The 19,110-nt window shown below is 38.4% G+C and overlaps 1 protein-coding gene across 1 annotated transcript in view; it reads left to right on the forward strand.

Moving 5' to 3' along the window:
* LOC144659277 (uncharacterized) overlaps window positions 1–19,110 on the forward strand; it is a 42,185-nt gene that overhangs the window by 13,622 nt on the left and 9,453 nt on the right. Inside the window, exons 3-4 of the mRNA XM_078519698.1 lie at window positions 11,527–11,850; window positions 14,680–14,827. Coding sequence (XP_078375824.1) covers window positions 11,527–11,850; window positions 14,680–14,827 — 472 coding nt within the window. The remainder of the gene's footprint in view (window positions 1–11,526; window positions 11,851–14,679; window positions 14,828–19,110) is intronic.

Raw genomic sequence — 19,110 nt, forward strand, 5'->3', positions numbered from 1 at the left:
CGTGAAAGATGGTGTGATAAATTAAAAAGACATAACTTAATAGGCTGTAGTGTTTGTTTGGTACAGAAGTTGTTAGTTCTTTTTTAATTAATTTTCAAAGTTGTGGTAAATTTAAGCCTTGACAGTGGTCGTTACAAGTGCTCGTTCGGGTGAACCGAAAATCCTTAAAAACTCGAAAAAAATTAATGATCCGGTCAAGTGAATTGTGTTTTTAGTATAAGTACATGAAAGTCTTGCAACACACTAGAAAAGAGCGAAATCTATTTAACAAGTCAGATCGGGCAGACCACTATTACAGATACAGCCTGTTAAGTTCTTGTTATAAATAAGATAACTTTATTTTTACTGTTTATACTAACTCTTTTAGTCTGGGTTCCTAGAGATATTTGTGAAGCGAGTGTGACTCTCCAGGTGTAGGAATATCAGGGTAAATAAATCACGATATTGTATAAATGTAATTTTTGAATTGTTATCACTCACCTCTCAACCTTTAATTGCTAACGTGAGAAAGTGCCACATCTTGGAAAACAATATTTGAGAAAATGATTTAAGCCAATATTACGTATAACGCGCTGCGTAACAGGAACTCCTCTGAATGACTGTCTCAAATGAATGATTAATTTTTATATGCTTACACCCTGGCGTTCTTGTTTACTAATTTGGGAAAATATACTAATAAGTTTTTGAACAGGAAAAGAAGCCCACGTCCAGGAAGCTAACAAAAACAAACATTTAATTGAACAAAGTGAATTTGGAATACTCGCGCTGCACAACTCTACTTGGCAACTTTTCGGGATTTTTTGTTTTGATTAGAACATAGAAAATTGATGTTTGGCCAATAAAAAATTTATAACGTTTCCTACCAACAGTTCATATAGAAACAGCAAAATAAACCTATGCTTAATGATGTGACTAACGTTAGAGAATTTTGACTTAATATTGTATATCCTATTAAGATTTGAAAATCAGAGGCAGAACTAAGATTTGCATAATTCACGTAGCGTTAATTATGCAAACATGCACAGTAGAAAATGCCCCATAACAGTGTGATGTCCTGCTGTCCCATCAATAAAATACGTCATTCTGTATTCCTTAAACATTTTTCTACAATTCTGTGCTATTCAGACAAATATAGCAGGGGGTGCAACGAAATTCATTATGTCGGCCTCTTTTCAGCCTTGGCTCCTAGACTATTACAAGACTGCGTCGCTACTGCCCGTCTCATACCGCGTGTTAGTTTTTATATAGATATCCCCCTAGGGATTAGCATAACCACGCTAGGACTTAACATAATTTCGTGAACGTGCAAAACAACCTCTATTGCTTTCAGTTCTTTCATACGAGAGCGCCTCCATGACTGCACGGGTCCCCCTCTCTTTCATTTACCTTGTGGTTTTCACTCAAGGGATGTCTTTGCTATGCTGCCTTCCGGCTTCTTAGCGTATGCCCTATTCATTGCCAAGCCTTTCTTTTCAACTCAAACTCCAATGGCTCCTGACCTGTCAGTTGCCAAAGTTCCTCATTTCTTATATTATCCTGCCATCTGATACCAAGAAAACTTCTCGAGCACTTGTTCACAAATACTTGTAGCTTGTTTAGCAGATCGTTGGTGATCCTCGAGGTCTCTGTCCCATAGATTTGACGTTAGAGAAAAGATCATCGGTTTTGTCTTGCGTGACAAAGAAGTTATCCATACTGGTTTCAAAATTGCAAAGACTTGTCTAGCCTTTCCTATGCGAGCCATGACATAATTATCCGCACCACCGGTTTTGTTGATGATACTACCCAGACACTGAAAGCTCTCTACTTCTTCTAGCAGCGCTTGGCCGATTCTTAATCCCCCTGCTTGGTTGGTCTTAGCCTTCATCAATTTTGTTTTGTCAGCATTAACTCTGAGACCTGCTCTTCCACCGGTAACTATCAAGTCCTCCATCTTACTCTACATATCGTGCAACCTGTGGGCTAACAAAGCCAAATCATCTGCATATTAAAGATCTTCTTATGTCTTCATCAAGTGTCATTAAATTCCTCTTGCGGATGTACCAAACGCCTGCTTTGGCACCCAATCACGAACAACTAGAAACAAAAGGAGCGCAAGAAGACAGCCTTGTCTCACCTCAGTCAGCATCTCAAAGGACTTAGTTAGAAGTCCACCGTGTACAATCTGTGTTTTGAAGCCTTCATAATATTTCCTGATGAGGTTCGTGATCTTCTCTGCTACTCCCTAGTAACCGAGTAATTTCCAAAGTACATCTCTGTTGACACTGTCAAAGGCTTTTGCAAAGTCCACAAAACAGATATATACCGATGATTGCCATTCGACTGACTGCTCCACAATGATGCGTAATGGGGCAATTTGGTCCGTGAACTTCGTCCCCTTCGAAAACCAGCTTGCTCTTCCCTGAGCATTACATCCAAAGCGCCGTTCAGTCTGTCTATAATCACTTTGCTGAGGATCTTTCCTACAATACTGAGCAGCATTATGCCTCCCCAGTTCTTACATAGGTTTAAATCTCCCTTCTTTGGTAGTTTGATCAACAGTCCTACCTTCCAGTCATTAGGTATTTTCCTTCCTTCCAGATCTTATTCAAAAACTTATGTAAGACATCCACTATGATCTCTTCCCCAGCTTTTAAACCCTCTGGTGGTATATTATCTAATCCTGGTGCTCTTTCCCTTTTCAGCTTCTTCGCCGCACAGATCTCCACTTTTGTGATGCTACCTATGTTAATGAGCACGTCTGACAGCTTCCCCTCCTTATTTCTCACTGGTCTGTCCTTGTTTTGTAATAGTAGTAGTAGTAGTAGTAGTAGAAGTCTTTATTAAGAAACTAGTCACAACAAACGTGTGGCTTTACAATAAAAAAAAAAAAACAATCTAAAATAAGCTAAACTAATAAAATGAACCTATTATATATATCAGTTACAAGGATTTTAAGAAATAAATTTAAAAAGACATCTATTTACAAAAGTGCGTTTGAAACGTTCTGTTTTTACTTTAGGGAGTATAAAGTCATGGCCCCTTTCTCTAAGAGCTCTGTTCCGTTTGGGTGGGAGCAAGTCATATAATACATGGCCAGTGTCACTTGTGATTCTGTTGAAAAGATCACTGTCCCTATTCTTAATAACATCAGATATCAAAATGTTCTTATTTGTATAGCCAAAACGATAGGCTCGCCGAAAGAAAGTGTCAATCCGATCTAAATATTTGCCTTGATAGGCGGAGCCCCACACTTCTAATCCATACAAAAATAATGACATTATTAATGAGTCGAAGAGTTTACTAAGCTGATCTTTAGTGTACCCTTCTTTGAGATCTTGTACATGCGAAAGTATTTGATTAAATGCAGCACACACAGACACTTTGAACGCTAATGACCGCAAAACACTTTTTTAACGATGACGTAGTTAACGCTTTATGTCGGAGCCCTTCGATCGGTTCTGTCCCCATTGAACGACCGAATAGGACTGGGAACTAACTAAGAACAAGTTTTAAGAAGAAATTTCTACTCAGACCGAGCGGGCAGTGGTACAAAATGTAAAATCAAAAGTCTTGATATGTTGCCCAAAGAAAGCCTATGGTAGGCCTAGAAACGTGGTGGGATTTTTTTCTTCAAATATTTCTTGATCCGGTCAAAAACTTACAAAACGGTTATGACCCCCCCGTGTCTTCTAAAACACATAGAATAAACATGACTCATACCGTGTCGTAAACTTCGCACTGGGTCATTCGCATTAAACGAAACCCCGTTTTTGAGCCTAGAAATGTACTATTGATGTGTTTATAAGTCATTTGAGTCCAAACTTTCTTTTCTAATTTAATTTTCAAGGTCACGACGAGCCGCTGAAAATCACTAAAATTCGGTTGCTCGAAATTCTTAATTTGGCGCTCTTTTTCGAGAGACAATTTCCCTACCCGGTAAAACTCCAAATTACTTGAAACTCAGATATTTTGAAAGGGGAAATGCCGTTCTAAAACCTGGTGTAAAAATTTATTTCGGGCTCTCTATAAGCGCTGAGTGTAAACGCTCTCAAAATACTTATAATTACAAAATTACCTGTCACTGAAATGTAAACAATTGTCAGTACATTCTTCCGACCAGACAGTCCAAAACGTCTTCTTTTTAGTCTTCCCTCTTGTTTCTAATGCTATTGTATGTAATCTTCAGCAGAAGCTCCCTGTTAAGATCATCTTGAACACTATATCTTCCAAATATCGAGTATAAGGCGAATTTCGAATTCTATCGCCATCTTCATCGAATATTCCCAAGCGTGCCGTCGACAACTTCAGCACATCTCCGTGTTGACATTCAACTTTAAAACTGCTCTCAGGTCTGCCATCACATTCCCATCTCCTGTTAAACAGCCGTCGAATAAATATACCCTTCTTGTGTCAACCCTTTGATTTCTCGACCGAAATGCTGGCCCGTTGTCAGTTGTTGTTAACGTTCATGGTCGGCCGTTAAACATCAACCAGACAACTGTTGTGCTCCGATTACATGTTGACAAAGTTGCTTGTCACGCAATCCCTTCCGCAATAGTCATGAAAAAAATTAATCGAATATACGGTTTGTTTTCAAGCCCATTCTAAAGGTAATTGATTTTGAAACATAATTTTAAGTGAAATTGCCTTTTCTGTTTTCATTCCTTCTGGTAACACCTCAACATACCCGGGAACCCGAGAAAGGTTCATGAGTAGTCAGGGTGGATCAGTAAGTAGTTTTATCGAACGTTTTGTGGAGCAATGTGTTTTTACCCAAGGTTTTTTTTTTTGTCATTTCAAGCAATACTTTTACCAAAACCTTTCAAGCGCCGAACGTTTAAATTTCAAATGCATCAAGTTCCGCTATTAAAGTGAATTTGAAATCCAAATTTTCTCCTCGGGGAGCATGCCCCCATACCTCCACGGACCCCCCCCCCCCCTAAGTTTACTCACTTCAGGGTTCGACTTTCAGCCCCCCCCCCCCCCCCCCACTCAAATTCTTCCTGCGCGGTCCCTGATAGGAGATTTCTATGCGAGAAAGTACGAAGGAAGGAAGTTGTAAATCTTTCTCCGGCCGTGAACGTGAAGACTGCATTAGACGATCGCGTGCGTCATTATAAATACATTGCTCCCGCCCGAAAATATGTGAATTTAAAACTTTAACTTTCTTGATATAAGCTGCATGCTAAATACTGATTTAAAGGAAGTAAAACGTACAAGATTGTGGGTGATAAGAATTCAAAACACTGGCAATAATACGCGACTTTTCTCACAGACAAGCGGAAGGCCAGTTTTTGCTTTGTTTGTCTTCATAAAACAAATAGCACAGATGCCAAAGATAATATAATTTTTTTTATTTTTACTTTAAAACTTAAGGTTCATAAGTCCAGTTTACTTTGATAGGATCCCTGAAATCTTAAAGTGTATTATCTCTCTTTCTGAAGAGATCATCAATATGCTGCAATTTTTGCCGCGAATTGTTTGTTTACTGAGGTACATAAGTTTTTCTCTGAAGTCGAGTCTCATGTTTCATAGCCGGCGTTTTTACCCGTTATAAAATCTATTTCCACGCGCGCAATAAAAGTTACTGATGTTATCTAACCATATGATGAGCCTGGACTTTTTTTCGCACAAAAACGAGCTGCATACATCTCTGTGAATGATGTTACAGGAGACTATGAGAAAAGTGAAACCGGAACCAACACACTTTTCTCAGAGTTATGATTCGTTCCTGTTGTTGTTGTTTTTTATGTAAGCCCTTTTCCCCCTTTATTTTAACCCTGTAAATCAGTTAATTTTCGTTTTTACAGTACATAAAACAAAAATCGAGTATTTTCAATATTTCTAGTCAACGGGTACAACGTTTTGTTGTCCAATTAAAGGAATACACAAAACCGGTCAACAAAACTTCAAACTAAAAGGCTCGGATACAGTAAGCGAGCGTTCAAAATGTACTAATTGCAACAGTGGCAAACTTGTTGAAACTTTAAAACGCAGAAACGTTTAAGAGCATTTTAAGTATCAGCGAGCGAAATAAAAAAACAAAGTTGCTTGTCGGCCTTAAAAAATGCACAAAGGCTATTTCGTTAAGTAACAAAACGTCTTGGTTTAGTTTTTTTTCAAATGTGAAATTTATTTATAGATCCGTCTAGCCATTATGTAGTTTTTTTTTTTTTTTTTTTTTTTTTTTTTTTTGAAAAATTTAATCTAGTCGACTGTTTCCTTTACTAAGTAGTTGCTGTAGCGTCATTGTTATTTGTATATATGCATAGTTTTTCTGCTGTTTTTTTTTTTTTTTCCTTTTTTGCACTGTAATTGTGGCATGAGGCATTGTTAGTATCACTGAAAGCATAGCAAAAAACAAAAGAAAAAGAAAAGAAAAAAAAAAGAGAGAAATATATATGTAGATTTAAATAAGTAATAAGCACATACAGTATTGTAAATTAGATAGTATTGTAAGTTTTGTAATGTTAATATGGTAGGTAACACCAGTATTTTATTAGGATATAAGGTATTGTCAGTATTGTTAACAATGTTTTCTTGTACTGTTAGTAACTGTAAGTAATGTAGTTAATGTTAGTATTGTAAGTAATGTTAGTTTTGTTTAAGTAATTTGTGGTATTGTAAGTATTGTTAGTATTGTAAGAAAATTTGTTGTTCTCAATAAAAAAAAAAAAAATAAAAAATAAAAAATAAAAAAAAAAAATAAAAAAAGTAACAAAACGTCTTAGAAACAGACAATATTTACAGAGCCGTAATCTAATTAGCCTGCATTTAGTGGCTTCACTTCAGTTGAACATTTCCCACGGTTTGGTAATCGATAAATCTGCAGTAGTTGTTGATAGAGGTCATTTGCTCCTTTCAGAAACTAGTTGGAGGTGCTTGCGCCTCCGACAAACGATACGAACGAGAAGTCGTTGTTACGGTATTGTCATGTGAACGAGATATTTCGGGGCACACTCGCAGTGGATCAGGGATGTGTACTCTGAAGTTGACCTTATTTTAGCACGTGCATCCATATTCTCGCTTCCGTGCGACATTTCATCGTGGACAATTTGTCCAGCTCATCGCTCTTCTTTGGAAATTGGCTGGCGTAGAGGGGCTAATCGATGCCGAGTAGCACTAGTACGCGTTTAATAACGAGTTTCGATTAAAAAGGTGGTGTCTTCCGTTTGGTTTGCTTAAAAACTGCTCAATTCAGGCCTGAAAATTTTATTTGTTGCAAAGAGGCAGCATAATACTCAGTAAGGCCCTGTTTATACGTCGCACAATCGTCGAATTTAATTGGGACGAAAATAATTCAAGGACCATTAAGCAATTAAATTCGACGATTGTGCGACGTTTAAATGGAATTAGATTCGTCTGGTAAATTAAATTCGTCCAAGACGTTGTATTCGTCGCGGTAGGACGAAAAAAATATTGATAGCCCGTCTTCAGTTTAGACGTCACACAACAAACGCATCGAATTAAATGCATACATTATCATAATGTATCCACATTGAGCCCGTGGTAGATTCGTGGAAAGTTTTTTTTTGTCGCATGCGCACAGGCGTCTTCTCCCGTTCTTCGCACGTTGTTGAACTATGTCGTCGGTTGTGGAGGAGAAAAATGCCGTCCGCTTGCATAAATTGCGACAGGACCACAAAATATTCATGCATAGCTTGTGGGAGAAGTGTGTATGTTCGGTTGGAATGTTCGATTGCTGAAGAAAATGAAGAAACGGTGGGATGGGAGGCAAACAAAAGTGTTGGTAACTGTTTGCAGTGTGCTCCTGGGGGAGTTTCTGTCACGGTATTTTTCTCAATGTCGGGTCGAATGCTCTTTAAAATAAAGTTGAATGTTTTCTTGACTGTCGAAACGCTTTCTTGAATCTTCCTTCATCGTATGTCGCCCAGACCAATTCCCAACATCACATGTATTTCTGATACTGCGACGACAACTCCGGTGACGCTGAACTTCTTTATCATCGACTAATTGTAACAGCAGTAAACACGCGCAAGAAAACTTTTCTTCATCACTACCAGTGTCAACATTCGACGTCGCAGCTGCCTTCTCCGCTGTCTTTCTCCGGATATTTTCTCCAGCAATAATGCCTTCGTAAACCTCGCCAGGTTGTTTTGGTTAAATCTGCGCGCTCCGAAAAATTTCGCGACCTCCCGTTAGTTTTTGCCGGCGGGAATTATCCCCGCCACTGGTCAGAAGTGCTTAAGACTCGAGTGAAAGATTAAATTCGGTTGAATTAAATTCGACGTCTAAATTAGGCAGCAATTAACGTCGACTAATCGACGAATTTAATTTGAATTAAATTTGTCTAAATTAAATTCGACGTATAAACAGGGCCTAATTGATGTTCGGTTAACATCCCCTGGACGTGTGCCGCCCTTTGAGATTTTTTTCGTAAATTTGAAAAGAGGAATTTCTTCATGATACTGGAACTTTCTGTTCATTTACCCATTGCAAAAATTTTCGGATATATCTGTCACCTATGTGTGTCAAGGACTTTTGACCTTGCCATGGAAACGTCATAATTATAGCCAAAATATTCATTTTCGTCATTTTTATTTATTTTTCCAGCTTTTGAGCATAATAACTTGATTAGCTAACCAAACTATGTCAATTTTAGCAGGCTGAGGTAAATATAACAACACTTTCGGTAGTCCAGTCCCCGGAACTCTCTCTTCCGCGCACCCCCTCTCCTCACCCCCTCCCCCCCCCCCCCGTATCACGGTTCGGGTGGAAATTTGCTTCAACGTTCGAGGGATAACAATTATGCAGAATGTAAACTTTTTAACTTCACGTGCCTGTATAGTAATGTGTAATTAATTATCAAGTGATGTAATAAACTAGCAAGTTTTATCTGTTTAATGAGAGCTATATCAATAAACTTTCTCTGTTAGACCACACATTAAGATGGATCGACGTATCCTGTGACATAACAGACATAATACTCGAAAATACACTGAGATTGTGATATATGTATGTAATATGTTATTCAGGTACGTTAAACAAAATCTTTCTGGGGTGTTGAACAGACGAATACCGAAGAATATTAATTAATATATATATTTTTCCATTTATGGAAATCAAGCAACGAAAACCTGACGAGTGACCATAACAAAGCCGTTGCGTGACATGCAAATTCAGTTAAGATCGGAGGTCAACGGTTTCTGAATGGACCGTGTTGAACAGCAATCGAGTATTTTAGTTCAGAAAGAAAAGCGTTGACACAAGAAGGTTTTATTATGGACTGCCGTTTAACAGGTGATGTGGATGAGACAGCAGATCTGAGAATTCCGAGAGAATCGTACAAAGGCTGTAAAGTTGAATGTCAACACGGAGATGTATTGGTTAATTTCGCTGTCTCCACGCTTTCGCACAGGAGTCTAAATATGCCTTTCACTCGATACTTTGGATAATATCGCATTGAAGATGAGTCAAACAGGAACATTTTGCGGTGTTTTACATCCAAAAATCCGAGAAATACAAGCCGGAACATTGGATTCAAGACGTTTTTGATTTGCTGGTCGAAAGCATGTTGCTGTTAATTACAGTGAAGTGACAGGTAATGTTGTGTTTATCCGTATTTTGGGAGCTTTCGGACGCAGCGCTTATAAAAAGCCCTAAACAAATTTTTACATCAGGTTTTAGAACAGCATTTCCCCTTTTAAAATATCTGAGTTTCAAGTAATTTGCAGTTTTACCGGGTAGGGAAATTGTCTCTCGAAAAAGAGCGCCAAATTAAGAATTTCGAGCAACCGAATTTTAGTAATTTTCAGCGGCTCGCCGTGACCTTGAAAATTAACTTAAAGAAGAAAACTTGGACTCAAATGACTTATAAACGCTTCAAAAGTACATTTCTAGGCTCAAAAACGGGGTTTTATTTAACGCGAATGATCCAGAGCGAAGTTTACGAGACGGTATGAGTCATGTTTACATTGTGTGTTTTTGAAGACTCGTGGGGTCAATACGGTTTTGTAATTTTTTGACCGGCTTAAAGAATATTTGAAGAAAAAAATCCCACCACGATTCTAGGCCTACCATAGGCTTTCTTTGGGCGAAATAGGAAGAATTGTGATTTTTAATTTTTGTGCCACTAATTCTCATTTTGGCGCGGTCTGAGTAGAAATTCCTTCTTAATAGCACAACAAGTAATCGCCGCGAAGAACCCAAAGCAAAATTCTCCTGAAAAGTACGAAAGGACTAATAAAAGATATAAACGAAAAACACAAATTATATTTGGCAAATGCTATTAGATCCAGTGAGAAGATATCTGTAAAATAATTGGCCTTTGTAAACGAGAACAATGGGCCAAATATAAGAAATATGTTGCATTCGCTTCGTCAGTGTAAAAAATTTAAGTGCCAGCTCAATTTTTTCCAATGAAGAAGGGGCAATTGCCTTGAAACGTATATTTGTTTTATCTGGTGCCATTTAAAATCAGGGGCTTGTGTGGTCCGGTGACGCTACAATTTCACGCAACTAGAAAAAAAGACACATAGCCTGTAGAAAGTTTTCATTTTTCTAACAGGGTGCAATAAGCACTTCATCGTTACAAATGGAATATGTACGATGCACCATAAAGTGACCATAAAGCGGGGTTAACTTTATATGATAGTGTTTCATTTGGGTCACAGAAAAAAGTGTCTGTTGTCCATTATTAACCGGTGTCCATAATAAGCGAGTTAATGTTAGAGAAAATGTATGGACAAACAACACTTTCTGTATTAAGCGGGTTCCGTAAAGCGAGGATCCACTGAACTTTTATTTACGTTAATTTTTGACAAATTTCCTGAACATATTTAAGATCCTTTGTAGAACGTCATCACTTCTGCATGCATTTCGCGCTATTTATTTAGATATTCTAACATACTCTGTCACCTCTATTTGTATTAAAACTTGAAACTCGACCGTTATTTTACATCTACACTGTAATTGATAATGGAGTCAAGATAACTTCGAAATATCATTTCTTCAGTAAATTTGATAAAAATATATGAAAAGCCAACAACTTTCACCGTCTAGTTTGAAGATTTAGCCTCAAAACATCAAAAATAACGTATCTTTTACCACTTTGGCCGTTGCCATTGCAACGATTTTTGACGTCACGTGCTCGGTGATTTAAATTTAGTTGTTCATTGGTAATTTTTTTTTTAAGTTTTACTAAATGTTTAAGCTCAACATTATTGGTGTAGCTGTAACCGAATGCCAAAGATGGGAATATATAAACCATTACGAGCCACTTTAAGAAATATAAAATGATATTTTTAGCAACCATTATTGTTCTGGTAAAATGTAGAGCAAACTCATGGCCTTTATTTCAAAGCAAAATGAATTGTATCTTGTAAAAGGAAAACACAGGGCGTGCATAAACCACCTCAACTATTTTTATTGTCGTAAAGGGTTAATATCCTATTTACACTAGACTAGAAACAGACCAGTTTTCTGATTAAAGCAAAACCTCAGTGAATGGAATCTGGGATCCACGCATAGCTGTGGCCGCTAAAAATCGATTTCCTATAATACGGCGGGCTATTTTTGTCTCAGGTATACAGTGATCCTAGCTGATTCTACCGTCGAACCCAATATCAAGGTCCCTCAAGATTCGTCGGTTACACAACATGCAGAGTTTTTAGCTTGCTTGTGTGACAAAGGAGATCCCCTAGAGCACCTTATGGTTCTTTGCTGCTACCCACTTCACGTGGCAATGAACGTATGGAAGGAAATATCTTCAAAATATACCTTAATTCGTCATGGAGAAGGTACATCAGACTGTGATCTAAGCAGTGGAGATTGGGCTTTTGTTTCATTTCCAGAGACAATTATTCCACACCGCACACAACACGGTGATAATGAAGATATCTACGTAAGGTAAGTATCACTAATAAACCCGGGCCAAACGAGGACAAGAGTTGATGAAACTGCAAACTCTCGCTCTCATTTGCATGGCCTGAGACTCTTATGCCCTCTCGCCGACTATCATCCGCTCTCATCGACTTTAAGGTTTCCTCAGCGATTTCAGGAAACGAGGGAACATGGCCATTAACTTTTGGGAAGTTGTGAACACCCAATTCCGGATTTGAACGTGCTCAAACCTTTTTTGTGATAATCGAAGAGAGTTTTATGGACGCTCGTCCTCGTTTGATGATAGTCGATGAGAGTTGGCGAAGGCACTCTTATGAGACTCAACTTCTACCCTCGTTTGGCCCGGGCTTAATAGGTGCAGTAACGAATTGCTTCTTTTGCTATGCTTTCAGCTCAAAATTCCAAACAAGCGTGTGAAAATGTTTTGTCAATATTGTGATTTAAACTGAAAATTTGTCGTTGAACGATTGACACTGATCAGCATGCACAATACGAAGTTCCTGTGCAATATTTACTACTTTTGCTGTTTAACCAGCTTCTAAGCAGCGATCGCCAACTCCGAGTATCCGTTTAAATATTCTCGTTAATTAAGAAAAAGTGGTTCTGATTTCTCGGCCCCATGGACATTTCTAAAGTTAAAGTTAAGACTCTCGAAAATTACTAAAGATTACACGTCTACTTTCAGGTATTATGTAGATTGTAAGTAGCACTCTATAAGTAACACTCTATTTTATCAGTGTTATTCTGTGCTAATTGTGTTCCTCATAATTTAAAAATTAATCCTAAGTTTTTATTCCAAATTAAAAAATGCTCAAGTTATTGCCAGCGCTATAGTTGGTCAGTTTGGGTTCATTATCACTCCATAAAGCAGGCTGCCTACGTCGCGCGTGCATTATTACTCAACATATGCACGCAAGCTACGTCATGGATTTTTGTTTTGTTTTTTTTTGTTTTTTTTGCCGAGGACAAAATTTGAGAACCAGTCTGTCCGCCGGCCATTATGGCTACAAAAATACGAGTTCGAATTCCTGACCACCGACATAAGTGACGGTGTTAAAGAGTGCTACAGTCAAAGTGAGGCACCTATTGAAAAGAATAAACGGTTTGCAGAAACCCGCTTTTGGTGGAAACGCAAGCAAAAGCTACGAAGAGCTCGACAAATTGAGCTATTAACTCTTTCCTGAAAAGTAAGGAAACTTACATTAAATATAAGTTTACGTAAATACGGACTACAATACACATCACAAACACTAAAACGTAAAACCGATTTTAATTAAAGAAATGAAAAAGTGCTCCGTATAGAGACTTCACACTTGTTTACATTTTTGTCGACAGGAAAGCAACATTCACTCGTTTATTCAATTACATGTTTTCTGGCAGCTGTTGTTTATATCATTTAACAGCTATCCTTTCGAAATACAAATTAGTTAAAGACCGAGTTAAACTTATCGTCTTCCTGTACTGGTGTAGAAGAGGTCGAAAAGGGCAGAGAAGTTTGAAGTCGACGAGTTTTGAATTTGCAGCGGATGAGCAAGGCAGGAACTATATGTCACTATGACCCACGACGAGACCAGCAAAAACCACCCTGGTGGACTTCAAGCTTCGAGAAGACGGCTCGTACGAAACAGAGAGTGAGACCAACGACTATCGAGCGCGGAGCTTGTATATCTCCAAGCTAAATCCGAAATGCGAAGCTCTTTCTCAGCAACCTCAGCGCGACTGGAATGAAGTCTGGAATGAGAACCGTCTGTTTGGTGTCAGACCTCTCGAAAACATGATGAAAGAAATAAGTACAAAGGTCAAGCTTTCCAAAGTTTACACAAATCACTGTGTTCGGGATACAGTGATAACCTTGTGGTCAGAAGCCGGTTTGTCAGATCGCCACATCTGCCACATTTCGGGCCACAGAAACCCGAACAGTCTCCAGCATTACAATTCTCGCCCGTCGTCTACCCAGCTCAGAAAATGCAGTGATGTTCTGTCCAGTACTTTACAAGGGGCCAACCACACAACACAGAAGTCTCTGCGAAGTGATGAGCCTGTAAGTCAGCTCCAAACAGCAGAAGTGTCAGGCACAGTGGGAAAAATACACAGCCGATCATCCTCCACGACGATTCAAAGCGAAATGCTTGGCGGCATGTTCAATTCTTGACCATTCTTGTACCGTCGGTTCTGTGCAAATTATTTTTTATCCGCCCGAACGCAAAAATCAGTGAATCAGGGAACTGCTTCAAGTTTTTCAAAATTCCTTCTGCTGCAATAATTTCTTCACAATCGTTTTTGACGTTTTAAAAACGTTTGTTTCTTACCACAAAAAGAACGGTTTTGCTCTTCATTCAGCATTTAAGCCAATAGAAAGAAAGGACGTACATGTAAGGAGAAAGCAAATGTTTTCTCGTTTAAATGTCTTAACTAGAGTTTGTCGTTTACATTTCGTAAAAGAAATAAAAATTTTACTCCACGTGCATTGTTGAGTTATATAAGCATTTGGTGTTTTTTAAGTGGGAGAAGCACTCACTCTCTCTATGCACCTTTCTCGTGTTCTTAAAAATTCCCACGTGCTTATATAACTCAACAATGCACCCGGGTGCGATTTCATCTCTTTATTAAGTAACGATCAGGCATGATAATCATGCAAAATCCCATTTCATAGCTTACGTTGAAGAATCAATTTTCTAAATAGCTAACGTCAAGAAAAAGCCCGGTGTTATTTCTCTTTGTCTGAAGACCAAAAACTATAAAGGTAAAATAATCATTATTGTTTGCTTAGACAGAAGCTATACGGATATCTTACATGTTAATGCACAAGTTCTCTTAATTTTTTTTTTCTCTCAGATTTCTTGGTCATGGAAGGTTCCTGAAAAAAATCGCAGTGCGTTATGAAGAGGGTCATTGTGATCCTTCGATAACGTTCTTTAAAAAGATCAAAGAAGGCAGAGAAACGCTGTGTACCATTGAAGTCTCTCCAACATCCCTATCGCAGGTATTTGTTTCAAGAAAGGTAGACACATAATAGGCGTAGATCAGAGGGATACTTGGCAATGTCCAAAAATATTGTGCGTACGTGTAGTGGTATTTCAACTAGTTATAAGACAGGGATAACTATAGTTAGCTATTTCGGTAATGTGACCGCTTCTGTGTTCGCTCTAACTATAGTTAAAAAATTTCGCCTCGGTGATCCAAAACAATACAGTCTAACTAAAATTATATCCAAGCAGGGTTCATGGGTAAGGTATCACGGAAGGAAAATTGGCGTTTTCGTCGTCCCAAGTCAAATTGTGTGCAAACCATCAATGGTAACCCCAATAAAATATATATTTTCTGAAAGCTTACTGAATAAAGATTGTAATTTAGGATTTTGTTTACATCATATAGACCATAATAAGCAACGTCAGCATTTTCTTTGTAATTATGATGTTGTGCAACTTTAGGTTTATTTGAGAACACATTTACATGAGTTATGTGGAATTTGTGCTACATATATTGGTCTAAAAAACGGTGTCTCAAATTTTTTCTTTTCGTGCTCCATTAATTAACGAAAACGCCAATTTTCTTTCCGTGATACCTTTATTAACCCTATTGAGACCGCCCCCCCCCCCCATGTAACTTCCAGAATATTAAAGCAATCACCATGAAACTTATAAGATGTATTGTACGTCCGAAACTCTTTCTTTTGGTATACGTCACGTGGGATAGTGACGTCACATCACGTGACAGTTTCATCATGATGCCAAAACAGCCGCCATCTTGGATCTGCCATCTTGGATTTCAAATTTTTTCCAAAATGCCAGAAAACCACCCAAAATCACTGCAAAGTACTCAAAATAAATAAAAATGTGCTTTAAACCCGTAAAAATGTAAAAATAATGTCATTTAAGTTGATTTTCATAAACAGAAACACGCAAAATTACAAATTTGGGGAAACATGCCTGTCAAAATGACGTTGCCATGGTGATTTAAAGTTCCTGACACATCATCCAACCCTACCATATTGTTGCCAGATAAATTTTAGGAAAACTGAGAAAGTTTGGCAGCGTTTGGTTAAATCTTAAAAAAGTTATAAAAGTTCAAAGTCAGCGCGGGCCTCAAAAGCCCCCTCCCCCCCCCGGTCTGAATAGGGTTAAGTTTACAAAGGAATAACTTATCAAAATGTGACAATTCTTTTTGCACGTGCGAAATAAAGCGTGAAACAAGGGGGGGGGGGGAGAAAAACAACATGTCAAGAAATTACAAATAACCAATGGCTGCGGTCACATCTACGACGTGACTTAAGTTTAACTACAGTTACGGTAGTCTCAAGTTACGTGACGTCATATCTAACTGTAGTTAGTGCTTTCGGTCGACTTTGCGGTCACACCATTGCAGTTAACAACAGTTAGTTCTGATTAGCATTTGGATAATTTCGAATTAAAAATAAGTTCATGACAGCCCTTGTTGTTGATCCGTTAAATGTAAAAAAAAAGTTGACCGGCAAAAGCCGTGTCTAGTTGTTCCTTTATATTTTTTTCCGATTTTTGTTCGGCATCCCGGCACCGTAGAAAAAAGTAAAACAAGGTAAAACTTTTAACGGATGCTAGACGATGAAGAATTCAAGCTTTATTTTTGTTAACATTGGCTATATGTAATTATTTGGCATGTTGTTGTTTTTTTCCTCGCTTCACGCTTTATTTTGCATATTAAGAGGCAGTCGCCATAATTCCGGTCTGCCGATTTTCGGATCAGTGACACAATTGCCTTCAAACTTTGTCCACGAGTCTATCTTAATTCAAAAGCAAATGAAATCACCTTAGTTTTTGCAAATATCGCAAAATAAATTTTTTATGAATTTTTTTCGATTGGACGGCGACTGGCCTATTTTTAGCAATGGCGACAAGTGAAAAATAGGAAAATTGTCGAGTTCACCGCTTCAAAATTATAAGATATTAGGAATTGTTTTACTTTTCCTGGATTAAATTGGACCTTTATTTATACAAAGCACACAATTTCGGTTCGTTTAAAAGAAACTTACAATACGAAATAATTTTTTGTTTGCAGCCTACTTCGCCATAAACGCCAACAGCTCAAAAATGCACATTTTCAACGGGCCATTGCGCAAAAGTCCAACTACTTCCGCGTAATATTTGTATCCATACCAACTAAAAAGAAGTCAAAGAGCATAGAAATGTAAAAATATGTTGTGGTTTAAGCGAATTTTTAGCGCAGCTGACACAACAAAACATCATTTAAGACCCGAAAACCTCACCAGCTAGTCAAAAATATATATACTGTCGCCTACCTGCAAGACAACCGCACAAGGTCAAGTCCGCCATGTAATTAGATTTCGCATTCCTTTCTAGTTTTCGTCGAGCATAGTATTCGCAGAAAGTTTCGAATTGAAACCATTGCCCATAAAACACTTTGCACAAACCATATGATTCCGATAATCTGAACAAATGAAGGAAAGTAGCGGGCAGCACAACCGAAGAAATTAACCGAACACAATACATCGGCTTGAACGCGAACGTTGATTGAAAGTTGTGTCACGCAATCTAATCTAACCACGTTATGTGCCAACTGAAGAAATCAATAATTGACTGTACAAAATTTTATATATTGTTTCACGCTGTCCGGAGCCTGATGTTGTGCTTTCTTCGTGTGCACCATTTTGGTGAGTTTATATTGAAGCCAAGCGTGCATTATTTACGTAGAGTTTCTACGTAGGTTGTTTTGATTTTCTGATTTTGACCACTTCCGGTATAAGTGTGTGTTGGGGGGGAGGGGGGGGTGTTAGGTCGCTCGCGCATGAAGGGAAACTTCACTGTAGATTGCAGTTGTTTAAGCTCCATTTACATCAGAAATGGTTAAAAATGTTTGTTTGATATGTGTTGTGTTTACGGTGTGGCACACATTGTTCCTTAACAAGAAAATACTGAAACTGAGTGTTCTGTATAATGTCTCTTTTTTACGCGAAGGCGAGCGAGTACAGAGGCCAATAAAACAAAATCTCTGTTACGTTTATATGAATGTAATGTGAACTAGGTTTACCAACCTGATCCAATCGGGACAACCACTCCATGGAGTTTCATAATCTCCTTTGCCATCCGAACATTCAACATTTGAATGATTTTGATGGCTTTCTTACAACCGCGGTGGGTTGGATACTGGCATGGCCTGCGCTGTTTCCAGTATTCCCCAAGTGAATGACGATGCTTAGGACATATAAACATTTTACTTGCCTTTGATGGAGGCAATTCAAAAACACCGGCTCTGGCCAAAATAAGTTCGTGTTCCGTCAAATTTCCCGCGACAAATACAATACAATACAATGGCACGAAGTTAAGTGGTTAACTACCAGGCCCGTAGGCTGGGGGGTGGGGGGGGGGGTTCGGACGACCCCCCCCCATTGAAAAGGTCCGGTCTGCGGAATGATACCGCATATTGTCCGCTTAAAAGAATTTTCACTGACGTTATTTGTATTCAGGAGTGAATTTATTTTCAACAAAAATAACATAATAAACTAGTAAACCTTTCACCTGTATTCCCCTCTTTTTCAGTTTTCAGACTGGAACCAAAGGCAGATCGTGACACAACTGCATCTCATATTGATTCCACTGATTTGAATATATATTGCAGCCCGTTTAACAAATTTCAACAAGTTCTGAGAATTCGGAAGGGTAGGCTTAAGCAAAACGCTTTAAATATAATTTAATTCTAGTATGCAAAAGTCTCATTTTTAAAGCCATCGACATCTGCATGCTGTAGCAACTGAATGCGAGCATCGATGGGGAAAGTCGCTTGTCTAACCTTGCTCTTCTATGCATCCACTATGATACTCCTGCGCACCTTGACGCGAACGAAAGTAGGCTGTTGAGCTCACTTACACCCCGTAGACAATAAACTCTGATACGTAACGGTGGTAATGGCTTGGCCAGCATATAGGCTAGTACTCTAGGGCATACAAATTTTTCAGCATCGTATTTTTTCAGTTCAGGCTGGAGCTTTTTTCAAGTTAAAATGAAAGGCAATATTTACTGGCAACGGATCACATATCTCTACCCTTTCGCGATGAGATCAAGGCTCATCGCGCAAGTGAAAACTAGCTCCGGACCAATGCAAACACGTACAATGCTATGTGGCGTTAAAGAAAAGCTCGTTTATATAGGAATGAGTGAAAATACTAAGTGCAATCCTCTGTTGTGAAATCTTAGACTTTATGTGCTTCCAAAATAAAAGAAAAATCGCCATAAAGTAAAAAAAAAATCCCCATGGAAGCGTACCCCCTGTTGG

This window comes from Oculina patagonica, chromosome 7, assembly GCF_052425735.1.
Source record: "Oculina patagonica isolate OP01 chromosome 7, crgOcupat, whole genome shotgun sequence".
In the NCBI taxonomy this organism is placed as follows: domain Eukaryota; kingdom Metazoa; phylum Cnidaria; class Anthozoa; order Scleractinia; family Oculinidae; genus Oculina; species Oculina patagonica.